The 18,954-nt window shown below is 44.5% G+C and overlaps 1 protein-coding gene across 2 annotated transcripts; it reads right to left on the reverse strand.

The window, feature by feature from the left end:
- Positions 1 to 1,683: 1,683 nt before the first annotated feature.
- On the reverse strand, positions 1,684 to 18,090 carry PLS3 (plastin 3; the record flags this gene model as incomplete). 2 transcript variants are annotated; one of them, XM_079541747.1, is made up of 16 exons in its annotated part: positions 1,684 to 1,816; positions 2,637 to 2,761; positions 3,277 to 3,400; positions 4,255 to 4,388; positions 4,533 to 4,647; positions 5,278 to 5,356; positions 5,932 to 6,127; positions 6,611 to 6,706; positions 6,819 to 6,845; positions 7,711 to 7,853; positions 8,473 to 8,638; positions 9,288 to 9,369; positions 10,148 to 10,280; positions 10,709 to 10,838; positions 12,932 to 13,095; positions 18,024 to 18,090. In XM_079541747.1, 16 exons carry the CDS (start codon positions 18,088 to 18,090, stop codon positions 1,684 to 1,686), a joined length of 1,914 nt encoding a protein of 637 aa, XP_079397873.1. The 2 variants fall into 2 exon arrangements, with proteins under 2 accessions (XP_079397873.1, XP_079397874.1); XM_079541748.1 differs by lacking the exon at positions 6,819 to 6,845.
- Positions 18,091 to 18,954: the final 864 nt, after the last annotated feature.

The raw sequence follows: 18,954 nt of genomic DNA on the forward strand, positions 1-18,954 counted from the left end.
GGGGCAATCCTTCTCACACTACAGTGAGGCTTAAAAACCACGTTTGGTTGCTGCTACCTCCCCTCATCCCTCGAGTCTACTCATGAACCTGGGTAGCACATCTCCGACAGGCAACAGCTTTTCATCCTGCTTTTCCTGTGGTTTGAGCTAACGGGGCTTTTACTCTACTCTTACTTAACTTCAGCCACACAGCAAGTCACAATTTCAAGAGCAAGGTTTCACAGAAGCAACAAAAAGATCCACTGATCTGTAAGAGCACAAGTCAAAAATAACTGCTGTCAGTTACACAACCAAGCTTCAAACAACTCCCTCAAGCACACCTGCATTTGAAGGCTTTTACAGATCAATGGAGCTGGTGCAGAACATACAGACAAGCAAAGCTACAAGCAACTGAGAGCAGGCTGCCATGCTGGGCCAATGCAAAGAAAGAGAAAATTCTATTTAAATGGTTTTGGTTTGTTTGTTTTTTTTTATTTCAACTAATGCTTTGCCACCATATTACATCACTTTGAATAGCTCAGAATAGCAATATGATCTCAAAATATAGCAAACAGCTTGCCAAAGCAAGATAATATTAACTCCTATGGATACAGCATCTTCCTTCTTTGGCGACAATGCTTCCTTTCATCTGTAAAAATAGTTTTATATTCCAGCACATTTGCTCTTCAGTTTATTGAACCCTGCTGTTCATAGTATTTGCCTCTTCCCTGCACAAAACCTCCCCACAACGTAGTATGGTTTTATATCCAACAGCATTTTAAATAAAAAAAGTTATATTTTTCATGCAGATTTCTGTAAAAATTATGTTCTAGGTACACACAACTGAACCAAGATGCATACAAAAATGCATTCACTTCCATTCTCACGTGCAGCTGTGCCCTCAGCAACATGATATCAGGTGTCACTGTGAGAAGTTCAAGGATGGTGGTATTCTCAGATACAGTCTAACTTAAAAATACCAAAAAAAAACCCAACCCTTTTTATGAGCAGCAAGAGAAAAAACTGCCATGCTTTATTTGTAGAGTAATCAAAATAGTGAGATGTATAAAAAAAAAGCACCATGTAAAGAGAATACCAGAAGAAGATCCATCTTCCAAGTCACACTTTTCTCACTTAGCATTGTGAGCTGCCCTGCAGGCCCCAACTTGTGTGGTAGCTTTGTTTGCAATGTTAAGGAAGTGGTCAAACCTAAAATGTGCTTGGACCGAATGACAGCAATTAAACCAGATTGCAGATAGAAATAAAATTCATTCCCATTACAATTAATACCAACCACCTTATATAGCCCTCAGGGGAAGGAAAAAAGAAAAAAAGGAAAAAAGGAATAAAGAAAAAAAAATCAAGAACTTCACACCAAGTATTGGAGAATAACATGGTGAAACAGCTCCAGAGCAGCACTGTAAGATGCTGGTCTGTTGTGAATGCATTTCTGTGAGCTCTTGATAAGTTCAACTTTCCTTTGGGAAAAGAGCACATCTGTTGGTTAAGACTCCTCTCCCTGAGAATTTTGATACGTTTGTCTTGCAAAGCAAAACATCATCCCTTGAACTTCAGCAGTTCCTAGGCCAACAGCATTTCAACGTGGACACAGCTGGTCTGCTACTCATGCACCCAGGGTGGCAGGTTGGGTTTTTGTTGCGTTTTGTTGTTTATTTGTTGTGATTTTTACACGGATCAGCCCTTTTATACTCGCTTCATCCCTCTGCCCATCAAGCAGGCAAACACGGTCATCACCATCTTCGGTTTCACCTCTACAAGGTCTTCTGGAAGAGCATAGACTCGGGCACCAATTCTTCTTGCCATGGATACAGCATACCTATTTGCCATGGAAAGAAGACTGTCAGCACATGGACTGGAACCCATAACCAAGAAACCAGTTCCTGCCCTATCCAACACCATCTCATGTACTGTGCTAGGATTCAGCTGAGCCTTCAGGATGTGCAGCAGTTCTCTCACACCAGTTTTACACACCTGTTTGAAACCTTTGCCATGTTCCTTTGCAACAGCACAGGCAAGTGACTCTCGTGCAAACTCACCTTTGAAATGTCAAGCTCACTTTATCAACAGTTAAAAGTTGTCATTTATATTTGTTAGGGCTAATAGCTAGCATGCATAATGGACAACCAATCAGCTAACATTTATATTCCTCCTTCTGTTTGCTTCTTAGGAATAATCAAGAGAGGCTATTAGCTACGTGAAAACTTCCTGTCATTCTGCCACTGCAGAAGAGCTGCAGAACACACATTCCAAAGGCAGGATTTAAAAGGTATACTTTAAACTTGACAATCTATGATGATTCAACAAGATGAGAGAGACAGGCAAGGGTTCAGTCTCAAAACCCTGATCACTGGCTGAACATTTCACAAGCCTGAACAAACAGCAGCGATCTCTGTTTCTCTCCTAAGAAGTGCTTGGGCTATTGTGCATTCCTCTAAACAGGCAAAAGTCCAGCCAAGCACTCCTCAGGCTGAGGAGAAGAGCAATTCAGTTCCAAAAAGCACTTCCTGTCTAAAAGATTAAGTGTTAAAAGAGATTGAAAACCACAGAAATACAGTAAAAACACTTGCAAACTTTAAGTCATGGCACAGTAGGTGCACTCTCCCAGAGCAAAGCAGCTTTCAAGATGATGGACTTACTTAGCATTATTTTGTTTGTCATCTTCTGATAGATGACCAGTCTTTACAAGGTCATAGTTGATGCAGCCAGGCTGTATAGCATCTATTAAGTCCACAACTGCCAAGCTCGTGCTGATAGTCTTGTCCTGGAGAATAAAAGCAGAGAAGCAAAGATGAATATCTAATCCTGAAGCGTACTTCTCACCTCACTTCAACTGCTCTGCAATGAGCAAAAAAACAAGCTTTAAACAAGCTATTTCCAAGCAGCACTGAGTGATTATTTCCAGCTGGACCACAGGGAAACTGAAGTGCTGCTTTTCTTTTGGTAATAACATGAGATCAGGACTCCAATTTACTGTAACCAGTCTGCAAAGCATTTACAGGCAGCAGATCCATCCTGTTGACCAGACCCCAGGGGACAATGCCTAAAACATTTGCCAACTCCAGCTTCAACATTTGATGGCACCTCAGCCCCCCACCGCTGCCCTAGAGACTGATCACACTCCTCCCCTCCTGTGACATCCCATCAGCTCACTAGCCTCACTGCTATGCTTCCACCATTGGCAGTCCTCAAAGACTCCTCTATGGCAGCCCAAAGCCACTTTGTTCCCAGCACTGTCTGGATCTTGTCTCATTTTGGATGCAAGAGGGGAACCTGCACCTTGAAATTCTGGATGGAGGTGGACTTCCCAGCTTCTTTCAGTGTCTGGTTTACCCAGTTGACTATAATGTCATCGTTGGCTTTCTGACCATCACCCAGGTCCTCAAGGACGTTCAGTGTGTACCTAAGCACGAGCAGAGACAACGTTAGGCTCAGAGCCTGGGCTAAGACACAGAGAGCACACAGCCTGGATGCAACAAGAGCCAACACAAATCCGTGGCAGCAATCCCTTCAGCAAAGAGGAAGAGCCATCTATCTTACCTGAAATGTGATTTATATTAAAGCATTTAGTCTTTCAAGTCTTTTAATGAAGGTTCACAAAATTGCCTGGGCTCAGGACGCTCTTAAGCTGTTTGAGCACTGACAATTTGCCCAGAGGGGTAATGCACACTTCCTAGAGGTTTGGATCAAATCTCTTGTTAGTATTCTGGCCTCAGCATCACGCATGGAGATGACACACAACAGGACTGCAGATATAACTTATTTTGTTCATCTAGTTTAGAAGAATTCAGGGACAAGAGAAAAGGCTATCAACTTCATCATCTGTTCTAAGTTAACATCCATTTTTCTCAAGTTTCTCCTTCCCCCCTACTCCACTTCAGGGGTTATGAAACAGCACTGGAACGTTCCTCTCATCACAGTTTTCTACTGAACATTGGAACAGAGATGTTGGGTAAATAGTCCTGCTTTGGGTTCCTACGCGTAGGTCAGCCTTGAACAGGTGAGAGAGGTGATTCTAGACCGCAGCATGCACACAGATCCACTGTGAGCTCTCTGGAGGTCTCTGCTCCAGCTTCCCATGAGCAGCAGGAGGAGCCCTGCCAGTTTCATCCAGCTGAGTCTTGAAACCTTGCCAAGGACAGAGGTTTGACAACCTTTGTGGGTGATCTGTTCCACTGCTGCAGTGCCCTCCTGGCAGAAATCTTCACAAGCCCAGTACTGCAATCGAAAGTTTTGTGTGTTTGAGACAGGCCTTACCTTCTCATTAACTGCCAGACTAAGGCTAGTGTCAATGTTGGGTTTCCATCATTCAGATCCTGTCCTCCAATGCCAACCAGGGAGAATTTGGCTGGATGCTTTCCCAGATCAACAGCGTAGTTACAGTTTTCTAGCTACACAGGAAAAGAGTGCAAAGAATAATCACTCACAAACACACTCGCTTGAATGCAATCCTCAAATAGGAATTTCTAAATAGTTTACATTTATTTCTGCTCCTGGTGCTCATGGCTGCTTTGAAATTATATAAAAATGCTTACCTTTTTCATATTTGCTCCAAGCTTAGGGTATGGGGGTTTGTTAACCTTATTCCAGTCAACAGGAACTTTGATCTTCTCATATAATTGTAGTATTACCAGCGCATCTTGAAGATCACTAAAAATGGAACAAAACGTGACATGTAAGGGTTGAAGCACGCTCTGATATTGTTATGTCATGAATAATTACTACTATTTACAGGTCCTTGCAATTTTAGTAACTCTAAAAAGGAAAACATTTTGTGATTTCCAGTGCAGAAGAAATACTCCATGCTTAACACTGGGTAGCTGCTAAGCTAATGCAGGTTTTCCCATGATAACCACCACCAGATCCAGAAAATAGTTTTGCTACACAAAATACCCAGAGGCAGTCACTTCTTTCTATTGACTTTCATGGGGGCCCAGAATACCCTGCCTCTGAACTACAACGATTTGGTCAAGCCTGAAAATTAGATGGCATATGAATTTAGATCCTGTTGCTTAAGATGTACAAGCATTGGGAACTCGGTGTACTAATTTACAAAGGGGAGGAGAAAACAAAGCATCTTCAGCCCTTAAAACCGATTGCTGGTGTGCCAGCACCAGAATTCCTTAAGCTAAGGGCTGCAGGGAGGATGCAGTGAGCACTGCCTATTCCCTAACAGCCTTTCTCAAGCTACTTCTTCAGCACTGTGAGCAGCAGGACACTGGTGTGAGCACATCTCCATTCTGACCTAAGCTGGGTCTTTCCCAAGAGCCTAACACTTACCCATAGAGGTGATTTACATGGGGGTTCACACCAAGGGAGTTCATCCAGTTACGGAAGGTTCGTTCCTCGCGGGTCTCTCCTAAAAGAGACAGAGTTCATGCAACTTTCTGCAAGTTCAGAGCTGTGAGAGGGGTTTCCTCCTTGCAAGAGGGGGAGTTCTGAGCAGCACAGCTCAGAGTGGAAAAATATAATTATTTCCACTATAACTTTTTCAAAGAAGGAGCATCGCTCTGATCTTGTTTCGGTATCAGATTGATTTCACCAGCATGAGTTCCATACGTTTTGAAACAAAATGGAGCAAGAATGTCTTTCATATGGAGCTCGCTAACACCCCTCTCCCAGTTCTGCCAACAATCTGTGCTGCCATGAACATCTCACCACATTATCGAGGTGTTTCTGCCTGTGGCAGGAAATTACAAAACCACCTTCCCAGCCCTGGCACAGGAAGCCACTGACAGTGCTCCTCCAGATCTGGAGCAGCCAAATAGGCCCACAAGTACCTCCTCACCTGCCCAAAATGAGTAAACAACCATTGCAGCACCGAAACATCATATCACAGGTGTTACATCAATAGGTGCCTCCACAGGGCACAGCCTCTTGTGCTACAAGTGTTCACTCGAGATATTTCCCTCCTACTAATTTTGTGACCATCACCTTCTAGCAGAGTCCAGTCAATGTCCTGGTTTTCAGGCTTGGTAAGCGCTGGGTACTTGTTGAAAAGGTTTGCAACGAAGGCCAGGTTCAGTTTGGGATTTCCACTGACCACATCAGCCGGCGTGACGAACTGCCGGCACCCGAGCCGGTCTGCCTGCTGCAGCATGTACTCTGCCCTGCGCAAGTCGTCCTTCTCCTGCCAGCAACACAAGAGACAAGAGCTGTCAGAGAAGAGATCGGGCTGCAAAGTCACCACTCCACCCGCCTTCACTAGGCATCGGTTGCTCATCAATTCAGCAACTGAAGAGATGAAGCATCCGCAATTAATCCATCCTGCTGTCGATACACTTGTCCCAGTTTGCATCTGCTTTTCTTAGGACAGCCCTTCCCAAGTTTCTATACTTTCCGTTATTTTTAAATTACTGGGTCAAAAGCAGAATTCAGCATGCCCCCAAACGCAGAAAAAATGCAAAATATTTCTCAATTATTCATGTTGGCAGACGGTGACCAGGTCTGCAAGAGGCACTCATTTAAAACATACCCGAGGTGTGTAGATGCCCACTGACACGTTACACACGCTTGAAATTAAGATACCAGGTTACCTGGAAGTCATGAGGGCAATTGCAGGGTCACAAGCAGCAGTTGTACAGTGTGAGGACACAACAGCCTGAATACTTACATTGAAACCCGACATGTTAATATCGATCTGAGGCTCTCCTTCTTTCTGCCCTTTGGGTGCAATTTGATTGAGAAGGTGGAAATAAGCTCTAGAATCCTGAAATGAGTGAAAAATAAAGCTCAGGTTTCCTGCACAGCAGTGCATACACCATAACAATTCATTTCAAGCTCATCTTTATCAAGTCACCATGTCTAATTGGCTTATGTACCTTTACTGAATTACCAAAATCTGTAAGCTTGACAGACAATAACAGAGCATGATGGCAGAAATCCAGGCAGCAGAAAAGAAAACAAAAGGAAGAGGTTAGAAATATTGAAGGTGAATAATTATGGTTTTTAATTGCTTGAACTCTGCCTTTACTGGACACTCTGCTGTGTGCTTTTCCAAGGGCCTCCAGCCCAGTTGTCCTTTCCTTCCTCCCAATTGTTAGCCAAGCAAATAAACTCCAGAAATGTGATTGCAAAAATTCCCTATTGACCAGGAGGCATCATCCCCTGGTTTTCAATACTGCAAGGAGTGAGAAGAGAGCCACCCGTTGCATCTGAAAAATCATCTGTGAGCCTCCCCTCTCACATTAATACTCAGCAGAGTGTAGAGAACAAGGGGTCTCATCTCCCTTCCTCTCCCAGGCCTGTGACGTTTTGGATGAAATGTCACCACCCACAAAGAGAACATGGAAATCACACTCCCCAGGGATGCAGCTTGTTATTGCATCCTGTCTGTGTGAGCTGCAGCACAGCCCTTTTTCCAGTGCTCTTGGAAATTAGTTTAAAAAAAAAAAAAAAAAAAAAAAAAAGAAAATAGATGGATTAAGAACATCTGAAAATGTATGAAGAACACCATTGACTAAAACACACAGCAGCTGTGCAGCAGGATCCCACTGGAGGAAACATTCATACAGTTTCATGGCAAGAGATGGCAGCATTATGATACCTTAAATATACTATTAATGAAACCTCCATTAAACCTATTATTTGGAGCATTAAGGTTAAGAAAGGTCCTGTCTCTGCATTAAGGGCCTCATAGATGCATGTGCAAACACAGCCCTGGCAACTCCCAGCCTTTTCCCAGACACTTGCGGCCAGGAGAGCTCTCAGTACCTTGATGTCTGTGCTGAAGTTATTGATTTTGTGCCAGCCTGCATTTTCCAAGTGGAAGTTTGCCCATCTTAGGAGCAGTTCTTCTGGGGATAGTTTCATAAGGTCCTCCAGATTTTCACCATCACGAAGTAAGGCAGCCAGTGCTGGAAGAAAAATGCTTGTGAATGGAAGGAAGGAGTTTCAGCAAAGGACCAAGCAAGTACAGTGAGACTGCTTCAGCATGATGTTCCCGCAGCAAGATGGATCTGAAGAGAATAAAGTCATCACAAACACATTCCCAAGGAGCTGAAGCCTTCCTCTGCCCTGGCACTGCTGCCAAGAGCTGTGGGTGCCCCATCCTTGGAGGTGCCCAAGGCCATGGGGATGAGGGCAACTGAACTAGCAGGGGGCAGCCAGCCCATGGCATGGTTTGGAACTGGATGTGCTTTAAGGTCCATTCCAACCCAAGCCATTCTACGAAAGCAAACTACAGGCTCTATAGCATCCACTTGGACCACATCAAACATGCACATCACACCCAAGCAAGCCAACTTCTCAGCTACAAACCAGCTGGCGGGCACCCGGCCTGGCGCAGGCCCTCGACGAAGCTGATGGCCAGTGCTCCCCTTTCGGCAGAGGGGAGGGAAGAGGCGATGGGGCCAGAAGTAGCAGCACGAGCAGCGCGGGCCGGAGCAGGCACAGCAGCACATTGAGCCCCTCGGCAGCGTGGGAGCAAGTCGGCGTTCATGCTCTGCAAGTTATCACTTAGAGAGCTTCATTTACCTTCATTTCTGCTGAGCTCAATGTCGGCAAACAAGCCAATCTTAATGATCTGCCAGAGAAGCCCAAGAACCAGGTGGGGTTTCCCTTCCCTCAAGTCCTCCGCACCAATATTGACAACATGACACCCGATGGCGGATGCAGAATTCAGCGCCAGGTTCAAGTTCTCCTGCAGACAACACAACCACGTGAGACGCTGCCCAGGGAGATGCCACTTTGCCTCTCATCCAGCGCTGGCAGAGTGGGGAATTTCCCCTCGTCCTCACTTCAACAGCTCGGAGGAAATGCTCCCAGCTGCCCCGGTCTGGAGCTTTAATGGAGGTTGCCAGCAGCAGGCTGAATCAATAAGAACCAAAGGAGGCACAAGGGTTTAATTTCAGCCTCTGGTATCTAGTTTCACCCTTTTAGTCAGATGTATCTAATGGAATCCACAAGAACATGGATGGAGAAGCGTGAAGGTATCCAAGCACATGCACGTGTGGGCATCTGTGCAAAACCAACCTGCTTTGCTATGAAACAATTCAAAGAGTCCAATAACCATAGGGTTTTGAAAAGACAGCACTGTATCTAACCACCACAGGAACAGCATTTCAGCATTTTATCCATTTTGTCATTAAGTTATCATTCTTGCCTTTTGAATTGTACCCTTAGCACCGTGACTGCCAATAACACACCGGACAAAACCGCCTTTAATAATTCAATCCAAGTTATAAAACTCTTTCCTTTCCGTATTTCCACAATAATTCTTTGAGCCACTGTGCTGAGTTTCCCATTACTCTGAATGTGCATTTCTGCCAACACACAGAACTGTATCGTACCTGAATTATGAACGGTGTGAGTTTCTTCTTGTTAATTGCTCTTTCATCAATTGTGTCCGGAACAGAAAGATTGATCATTTTGCTGTCAGGAGGAAAAATAGCAACATATGAACAACATCCAGTTTTTAATCTCAACAAGTTGTTGCATTGCTATAATGCTCACCACAGTACATTTCCTTTTATCTCCTCGCCTTTGTGGGTTATTTTGGTTTGTTTTTCTATACCAAGGTTGTGTAAATCAGATGTTCATATTTATGTTATCAAGAACGTATTTGGAATGTATCTGAAACTAATAGCTAAGCCTGAAACCTTAAACATCTCCCTAGCCACCATTGATCTCAGCTGCTGGAGCAAAAAAAGCACATGAATTATTCACAGATGCAGTCACTGAACTACTGAACACTCATTGCTATGTTGTCAGGTGCTGCAGTGTAGTAAGACAACGCTCTTCCTCCTATTGTACAAATGTACTATTGCTGACAAGAAAAACTGCACCAGAAAAAAGTGCAAACACTGAGAGCTTAGCGGGGAAGGTGTGAGCAAAATGGATTTTTAATCAACAGAAAACACAACATGCTTTTACTTTATATTGTGAATACTTCCTGCTCAGTCTTCGCCTGAATAACTGAATTACTTGAAACTGTGGAAATAAAGATCACAAGGTAAAGCAAAGCTTGTACCAAAGCAGATGCACCACACATAGACAGTAAAGCCTGGGTGACTGAGCTCTTCTTCATACATGCAACACTACACAGACACATTGGCACACAAAACCAGCCTAGCATGCAATGGAAATTCCCCTACCCATGGAATTTGGGGGATTTGTTTGTTTTTTAAAGTCAGGAGCCATCATGACTTACCACAGCACAATCCCATCTCCCACCGCTTTGAACAGGTCGTCTGTATTTGGGTTCATTGGAATAACGTGCCTGCAGTCAGCATCATTTTCCAGGGCTTTGTTTATCCAGTTTACAAAGGCATATTTTTCTTCCTCTAAGATTTAATTCAATTTAATGTAAATTTAATACAGGCTTCTTCACAACACAGCAAAATCTTCCCAGAAGCGCTTACGATAGCCCAGGAAAAACAACACGCTGCCACTATTTTATTGGATACACAGAGTTTAAAAAAAACCCTGAAATTAAACTTCCATCTATCAGAACGTTTTCATCATTTACCCACTGCATCTTAGCCACATCCCAAATGTGGCACAAGGACTTCATCAGCAAGCACGGTTAACCAAACAAATAAGCACATGTTTAATTTACACGTTGCTTTACCCTGCATCCAGTCCTGCTCTTCACCTCGAACTGTGATTATTCAGCTATTGGAGAAAGCACAGTATGTGGCAGACAGCAGAAATCTGCTCTTTTTTTTTGCCTCCCCTCACCCAAGAGAAGAGCAGAGAGTCAGAGATGTACCTGAGTACGAGTGCTGCGTCCCCTCACTGGAGAGCTCTGAGGTGCCCCCAATGGCACAGATGCCTTCCTTCCTGTTGATAGCTTTTCTGAAAGTTTTAGCAATGTCACTGCTTTTCACCTCTTGGAATATCTGCAATCGAAAGTGCTCAGAGTGACAAAAAATGCCTTCATAAAAGGGAGGGGGATGGGGGAAAGAGGGCTGCGAAAAAGAAACAGGAAAAAAAGCTGCATTCTGCTTCTCAGCTTTGAAGCAAACTCTGCGGTACAATCGGCAAACGTGAAGGGCCTAGCAAAGTTGTAGTGAGATTAAATGCAACAAGGGCAGTGGGCAGAGCTGACCCACTCTCTAACACAAACTGCGAGTGGCCATTGAGGCAGCAGCAGTAGGTTTGCAGTAACCTGCACACATTTACCTTCCCACGTGGATTTCATGAGACCAGGAGCAAAAAGTGAGAACTTTGCAATAGGAGAGCAGGTACACATGCAGCAGCTTCCACAATCCAAAGCTGTTGTGCAATTTTAACCTTAAGCCAGGTGCTCATGTGGCTTTAGTTCACACAAAAGGCTTTGTCCACAACCCACAGGAGACAACAAAAAACCACCTATACATCAACACAATACACTGTCTATGCAACCTAATCTGCAATAACCTGTAACAACAGGTAAGCTTTTTTCTAGCAGGCTTAGACTACCTGTCAAAATGCATTTAAGGGAAGAAGAGTTCTTTAAGCATAGGATTACACCATGTGGTTTCTGCAGGTTGCATGCCACTATTAGTGGCCTTGAGGTCCTATAGAACTGAGAAACCATTCAACAAATGAAAGGCTAAATTAATGACCTTTGAATAGAAGGTCATTCAAATACTGAATGGTTTGAAGCCTACTGTAATTCCCTCAAAATTGGTTCCAGCCAAATTGAAAATACAAATCAAAAAGTGTGTGTATTTTTGTATTTGCTGGAGTAGTGGGATTACACAGTTTCATTGAAAATACATGCTTTAATTCTGAGGTATCACCAAGTCGCTTGACCCCAAATTCAAGGGGGTTCATGGCTTACCTGGTACCAGAAATCCCAACAGAATTGCTCAGAGTTGAAAAACAACAACAGTTCCGCTCACAAAAATCCTACAACTAACCACTGCTTCTGCTGTGTAGCCTGGCTGCCTGCAAGACATTTTCTTGATGTTTACTTCATCACTGGTACCATTCAAGTCTGACAGAAGAGATTTATTTCTTCCTTCCTAGGGCAAAGAGTTATGGACCACTTCAAACCAACAGCTGAACCATGCACCCAGCATGCAAGTGTTCACAAACTGCAAACAAACTCCAACTTACTAGTCGACTCCGAACTCAAAAGTTCAGAGGGTCTGAAAACAATTAAGGAACAGAAAGTGGTGAATCTAAGTTGACATGAGAACAGCTCCCTGAATGTAGGAGGAGAACAGCTCCTCTACATCTTATGATATTATTCTTCCAACACTCAGTGTATAAAAAGGATGAAGAGATGGATATCGAACCACCAGCACATCAGAGGAAGCACTGTCCTTTTGAGAAGACAAAATAAAGCAAATTAATTGGAAAAATCTGACCTATTTCTGAATGTTGGACCCATCAACCAGCTTCTCCCACCTCCCTAGTCCTGACCTTCCCTTTTAAGGCAACACACAGATCTGAAAGATCTGAAGTTTCCTAGATCGGCATGTAGAGTAATTTCAAAGTATGCCTTGAAATGTCCTCTCAAATCTTTAGCAAGTATTTGTAGTCTGATTAAATTAAGAAAGGAAATTACGCTGCTTCTCTGGGAAAACAGCATTCATCTGCGTGCCTGGAAAAAGAGTTGCTTCCAGTCAATCCTCAGAGCTTGGAGAACTGGGAGTCTTTTGTCCAGTTGCCACCCCCACATGGAAATAGAGTTCCAGCCTCCAATGGGCTTTTCATAAAGGAAAAGCGTGTAGAAGAAAATTGTTTTGTTTGGTTTCAAAAACAATGCATTTCCTCTTTGTCCAAATCTACAGCCTGATAATAACAGCACAGAAGACTGTAGAAGTCTCTATACGACCAAAGAGCTGCTTGTTACCAGAAAAATCCTCAAAAGCAATCTGTTTGTGGAAAGAAAACTAGAATTAGGCCAAGGTCAACCTTTTCAGACTGTTTCTTTGGCTTTGTCTAAAAGAAGACTCTTAGACCATATTCTAGATGCTGGAGATTCAGAAATAGCACTTACATAGACAAACTCTTCAAAACTAATCTTCCCATCCTTATTCTTGTCGCTGTCGATCATGAGCTTCTGTATGATCTCTCTCACTTTGTACCCAGGGAGAGGCAGGTTGGCTTCCTTGAAGAGCTCGTGCAACTCATAGTCACAGATGAACCCATTGCTGTTGAGGTCTAGGAAAGAAAAGGGGTAGAAGAAGGTAAATTAGAAACACATCAGACATCCAATGGGACAAGCTCCAGAAAGTGGGGGAGAAACATCGTTCCCATGCTCAAATGTGCTTTATGGAGATGGATGTCCAGGAGACACAGAGTTTAGGCACGATGTCCTAGTGTGACTGGTCACAGCGCACCTGTTTTAGGACCATGCATCTTTGCTGATGGCAGGATCTGTGTAGGATGCAGGCACACAGTGGGAAACCCACACCGAAAGTACCAAACCCAAGAAGCACGCATTAAATAGACACTACCCAGGAAGCATGAGTTCAGTGCACAAAGCTCACCCACAGAGAGGGACACAGCATGAGCCACAAGCTCAGCCTGGCTTTGTGCAATGGCAGCTTCCAGGCAGGACTGAGCAAGGCTGATCTCAGTGCACATGACCAATCCTGGCCTAAAAGTTTCACAAGAGAACATCTGCGTTGCCATAAATCATTTCCAGAGTGTTACTTTTTGCATCTGAATTGCACCGCAGCTGGTTTCTGCATCAAAAATAGAAGGTCATGAAATGCAGTACGTTTTTGCATTCTGAACTGAAAAGACTAAGTCAGCACAGCAGTTACTTTTTAATCACGCTGATAATGATGTTCTCCACTTATCGCTGACAAACAAAAAAAATGCTGCCAGATCTTTCAGTGATGCCTATGAATGCCCTGCAATGGCATTCAGTCAGCTACCAAGACGCAGCAGCACGGCATGCCTAGCAAGATGTGATCACCTACATGACTTGCTTGTTGTTTTCTTCCTCTGCAAGTGGAAACCTTGAGCTTCGTATGACAACACATCCCAGCCCCTTTGCAGATAGAGTCACATCTACAGACGAGACAAACCCAGCTGCTTTTGCTGCAGCCACGGAAGGACACAGGTTGAGTGCTATTTATAAGGCAGCAGACTCTCCATAAGGCCACAGAATTTAATTGAGCTCAAGCAGCAGCTTCTGCTCCCCAGACACCCTTGCAGACAGCAGCCTGCACAGTAAGAGAGCCTCACCAGCCCCAGCAATGCTGGCTTTTGTTCCCAAGACAATCTCACACTGCAGTCACAGGGGTCGGTGTTTACGCTTCAAGGGAGACACTTTCTACAGTAAAAGAGGCAGGGTGGCTCAGAAGTCCAGTTTGCTAGCAAATTTTGAAAGTCAGTTTACTTTTAATGATATGTGAGTAGTGGCTTTTAAGTTGTATTAAAAAAAAAAAAAAAAAAAAAGTTCCAGCAAGCAGCATGTCCTCATCACCACTCCAGCCCTCCTCATTTTCCACATCCACAGGGGATTTTAAGATTGCTTTCAGAAGTTAGCAAGAAAGTGAAATTCAAATGCTCGCTGGCAGATGTCCAAAGGAACAGTCCCTAGCTCTCAAACTAAAGAACAACATCAAGTCCAGCCAATTAATAAATACATTAAACTACTTCATGAGATGTCAGTGTTTACAATAATGCTGATGAATTAAAGTGGTAAGGCACAATGATTAATGATAGCAACTGGCTGCTGTCTGGCCTTTAATTTCAGAATTTTATTCCAAAATAACATAAGCTTACAAAGGCAAGCTTCGTTAAACAGTCCAGTCTGAGATGTCATCAGTGAGCTATTTCCCTTCAGATAAATCACAGCTTCTTCCGTTACAGCTTTCTTTCTTACTGCTAAATCTAACCACGTAATATGCATCTTTTTCCTATCTCATATCCAGGAGAAAAAAAACAAACACACACATAGATAGGGAAGAGATTTGCTAATCTCCGGGGCCCATTAACCTGAAATAGAACTTCAATTTCACCTCCAGCACGCCTTAAGCCAACACCCACTGCTTGAGCCTGTGCTTGGATGAACCAACCACAATCCTTTGCCACGCTGCCAAATAAACAGGTGAATCCAGAAACTCTTGTTCATCCCACCTTCCAGTCAGCTCACCACCTAAAAATGAAACTCTACATCATAAAACGTAACCAATTGGAAGAGCTCTTATTGGTGAGAAACACACCTTAGTGCACCCCAAACCCTTGGGTCTCCACCACGCAGTCCTTCCAACGCTTAACAGCATCTCAAACACTCACCTCTAGGAATTACTCTCCTACAGCATCCTGGGAAAAAGTGTCACTGATTTATTTCAAAGATTAAAAGGACACCTACGTCCCAGACTCTGTGGGAGGGGATCTACCAGCAAAGCAGGTCTGTTGGCTCAGATGCAAGACCCCACACCAAGCCAGAGTTCTTCCAGTAAAGACAGTCTCATGTCAAGCTCTAGCTGCTCAACCACAGAAAGGCACATTTAAGCGTTAAAGCCTGCTGGATGTGCCAGCCCATGGATTTGGCTTGGCAGCAGAGCCCAGTAACTAGCAGCTCACTGTGCAGTGGAATTTGGACCCATTCTTTCCCTAGCATGTCAAAAAGGTGTAATGCCATAGCCCTGTCAGCACAACAAATAGGCCTGAAACCCCATCCCACAAGGCAGCTCCCTCCCTACTCACACTCCCACTTTGAAAACACGGTCAGTGTATCTTGTAGCAGCATTACAAGATTCACCTTTGCAGCACCAGCAAGCTGTAATTGTGTGCAGCATTACTGCTGATCCACCATATGGTGCCTTGCTGGATGTCCTGCAACAGGGCCAGCGTTCGGACAGAAGGGGGTCTAAAATCCTGCTCCTAACAAAACCTGAAATGGCATCTAACAGCTGAAGAGGCTGTCAAAATAGAAGCCATCCCAAACAAAATCCCTCGGCATACGATCCAGAATTACTAATGGAAAAAAGCAAAATTGTTTTACCAGACAAGCTACAGCCTGGATTCATTATAATCTGCCTGATGGAAAGGAAACTACAGCACATCTGAAGTTTCCTATTTCCATTGAAAGATGCATCGTGCCAGCATGCTCAACCTGCCAAAGGTCACAGCAGCGATAGATGGCTCCATCTTCTGCCCATACGCAGGTGGCGCAGCAAAGCCACAAAAAAAACAAAACCCCAAAAAGCTGCTTCAAGCTCTGGCTCAGCTTCCTCCAGACAAGTCCTTAAAATAGCTTAAATAACAGGATGCAAGAGGGGAAAGTAACCACACATTTCCTTTTAAGGACATAGGCTCTCAGCAGGGCGCTGGAGCAGGGTCACAGATCCCTGTTTGCCATAAGCTAGCATTTCAGAGCATTGTTTTACCACCTTGCAGCATCGAACAAAATGTTCGCCTGCGCTGTTTTTTTAAGCGCTTCTCATTTCCAGAAAAGATCCTTATCTCTGCTTACTAGGAACAGGGAGAAGGAAGATAAATAAGCAGAGCAAGACTGCAGATTCTGTAGCGCTGTTCCTCCTCTACCAACTGCCACCGTTTGGCCAAGAGCAAACAGAGAAGCAGCAATATCTGGTTGTTGAATGCTGGGAGCTGCTTGTCCGAGCTGCAGATAACTTCAGTACCTTATAACATCCTAGACAGTTATAGAGCCCAGGGTGGAGGTGGCTCCTTCAGGCACAAAAGAGAGCAGTAAAGATGCTCTTGACAAACACCACGGCAGTGTCTGTGGGTTGTGCCATGCCTAAACCACACAAACCAAAGGCTTTTTAAAAGGACAAGCAGAGCTCATCACACCTGTGGGTATATACTAATGGTTAATTACCACGTTTCTTGTTACTTAAGTTTTGACACTTCCATTTAAACTGAACAGAGATCCACCTCCCTTAGAGCAAGCTGGTTTCCTAACATAAATCACTATCTGAATAGGTTTCCCAGAGCAAAGGTAGACAACCAACCTCACTGACAAAAAGCCAATCCATTGCAACCAGGTTAATCATTTTAGTTTACCCAAGGTCAGAATGGGCTACCTGCACCCTATTTTCAACAACATCTGCACTTAGAAGTACATTATGTATTGAGAAGCACGATGGTCACTCTCCTCCCTCTGTGCCAACTGACTTCCACCTGCCCTAAAGGCTTAGGGGAAGGGCAAAAATGGGAGAGCAAACTGCCAAAAACTCAACTTGCTTCACGTCCCACCACTGTTCTGTGAGAATTGGTTACCTTTGAAATCCACTTTTATTGCTGCAGATTGTGAATTGACAGCAAGCCAGAGCTTTCATCAGATGCGAGGCAGATCTGAGCACCATGGATGAGCAGCTGGGGGGGGAGTGGGGGTTGGCCTGCCTCTGCACAACCCACTCCCGCCCATTCCCAGCCCCAGCTGCAGACTCTGACCTCAGCCTGCTGCTGCCACCCTGCTCCCACTCCTCCCTCCCATAAGCCCTATGAGGAAGCCAAAGCAGCAGAAAACAATTTCTCTCCATCATGTTAGCTCTCTGCCCATCTAAGCTTCCCTATACAGCCTGCAATGGGCTCCTGCCACACCAGCCCAGGGGAAGGGTGGGAGCAGGCAGAGCAACCCAGAGCATCTCCCGCTGCCAGGGAGGTGGGACCCAGAGAGACACGGAGCCACCAGAGGGCCCACAGTACCCACACAGCATTTTATCATCACCAAAGGTGATGGCCAGGTATGCAGCTACTAATTAGGCTTTGCTGCATGCACACCCAACTCAGTGCCTCCACACACCAGAAGTGTAGCATCTACATTTCCCCTCTGCCAAAACAGCCCAAACCAGCACTCCCAGCACCAAGTCCCAAAGCAGTGGGGTGATGGGCTGACAGTTGGATGAGATGATTTTAGAAGTGTTTTCCAACCTTTATGATTCTATGATATTAAGCGTTGCCTGGCCAAAGTACCAGGCCTCCCCTTTGTGCTCCTTGGCTAGAAGCAACACTCAGAAGCAGTGATGCTGCCAAGTGACTCCTGGGCATGAAGAGCAGGAGAGTGTCCACGTCCTGCTGGCATTGCTCCTCCCAGGGATGGGAGAAACTCGCTCCAAGCACACAGAAGACAGAGGCAAGGTGCCCTCCCCGTCCCTACTTACCAACTTTGGCAAAGGCCTCCTTGAGTTCCTCCAGCTCATCTTTGGAGATCTGCATGGTGACAGCCATCTCATGGATTTAGGGAGGACCTAAAGAGAGAAAAGGGCACTGTGTGAAACCAAGCTGTACTCAAACACAGGCAGTTCTGAACAGCAGTATAGTAATAAGCAGCACTAAGGCCACTGTAGCTCTCAATGCCACATTTGCCTTTCCAATAAGAAAATTAGACATGAAACTTGGAAGTGGGAAATGCACTCCTTACCAAGTCAGAAATTCCATTTGCTTTGTTAATATTTAGCTCAGTGTATTTATTTTACAGGCTGTGTTGTTCTGCACACATTAAGGCAACCACTGCAGGTGTGTGCTGCAGTTGGGAAGAACTCCCACATCCAGGCATTTTCAGAGCTTTGAACAACAGAAACCTAGAGTTTAAATGTTAATACAAGAGTGAAGGACTGGCTCTGCCTGCCCATTTACCCACAGAAAAGCATACAACTACCAAAAACAAACAACAAAGATTCTGAATAGTACTTCAAAAAGGTCTTTTTGCACACAGTAGCATACTGATAGTTTCTGCTCAAAGGAAACAGGCTGTTTTTCAACAACAAAACTGAATAAACACTGATTTCCTGGAGTCAGTCAGCATGTGTTGTAATCCTCTTCTCCAAAATCCAATTCAGTGCTACCTGCTAGCCTGGAGAACAGGTATGGTCATAGGGATGGTAAAACGCCAGGGACTTGCCCACGTCCCCTTCCTGTGACATTTGTGACAGCAGCAGTAGATGTTGTTGGCACTTTGGTCAATACAAACAAAAGAGATTGGTGATTTATTGAAGGTGCAAACAGGACAAACTTTGTGCAATGGCCTCTCATGAACAAAAAGGTGCATGCTGCTGAACACAGCCCAGTGCTTTTAAAAATGGGGATGTGGGC

The sequence above is a fragment of the Tetrao urogallus genome (genome assembly GCF_951394365.1).
Source record: "Tetrao urogallus genome assembly, chromosome: 13".
In the NCBI taxonomy this organism is placed as follows: Eukaryota; Metazoa; Chordata; class Aves; order Galliformes; family Phasianidae; genus Tetrao; species Tetrao urogallus.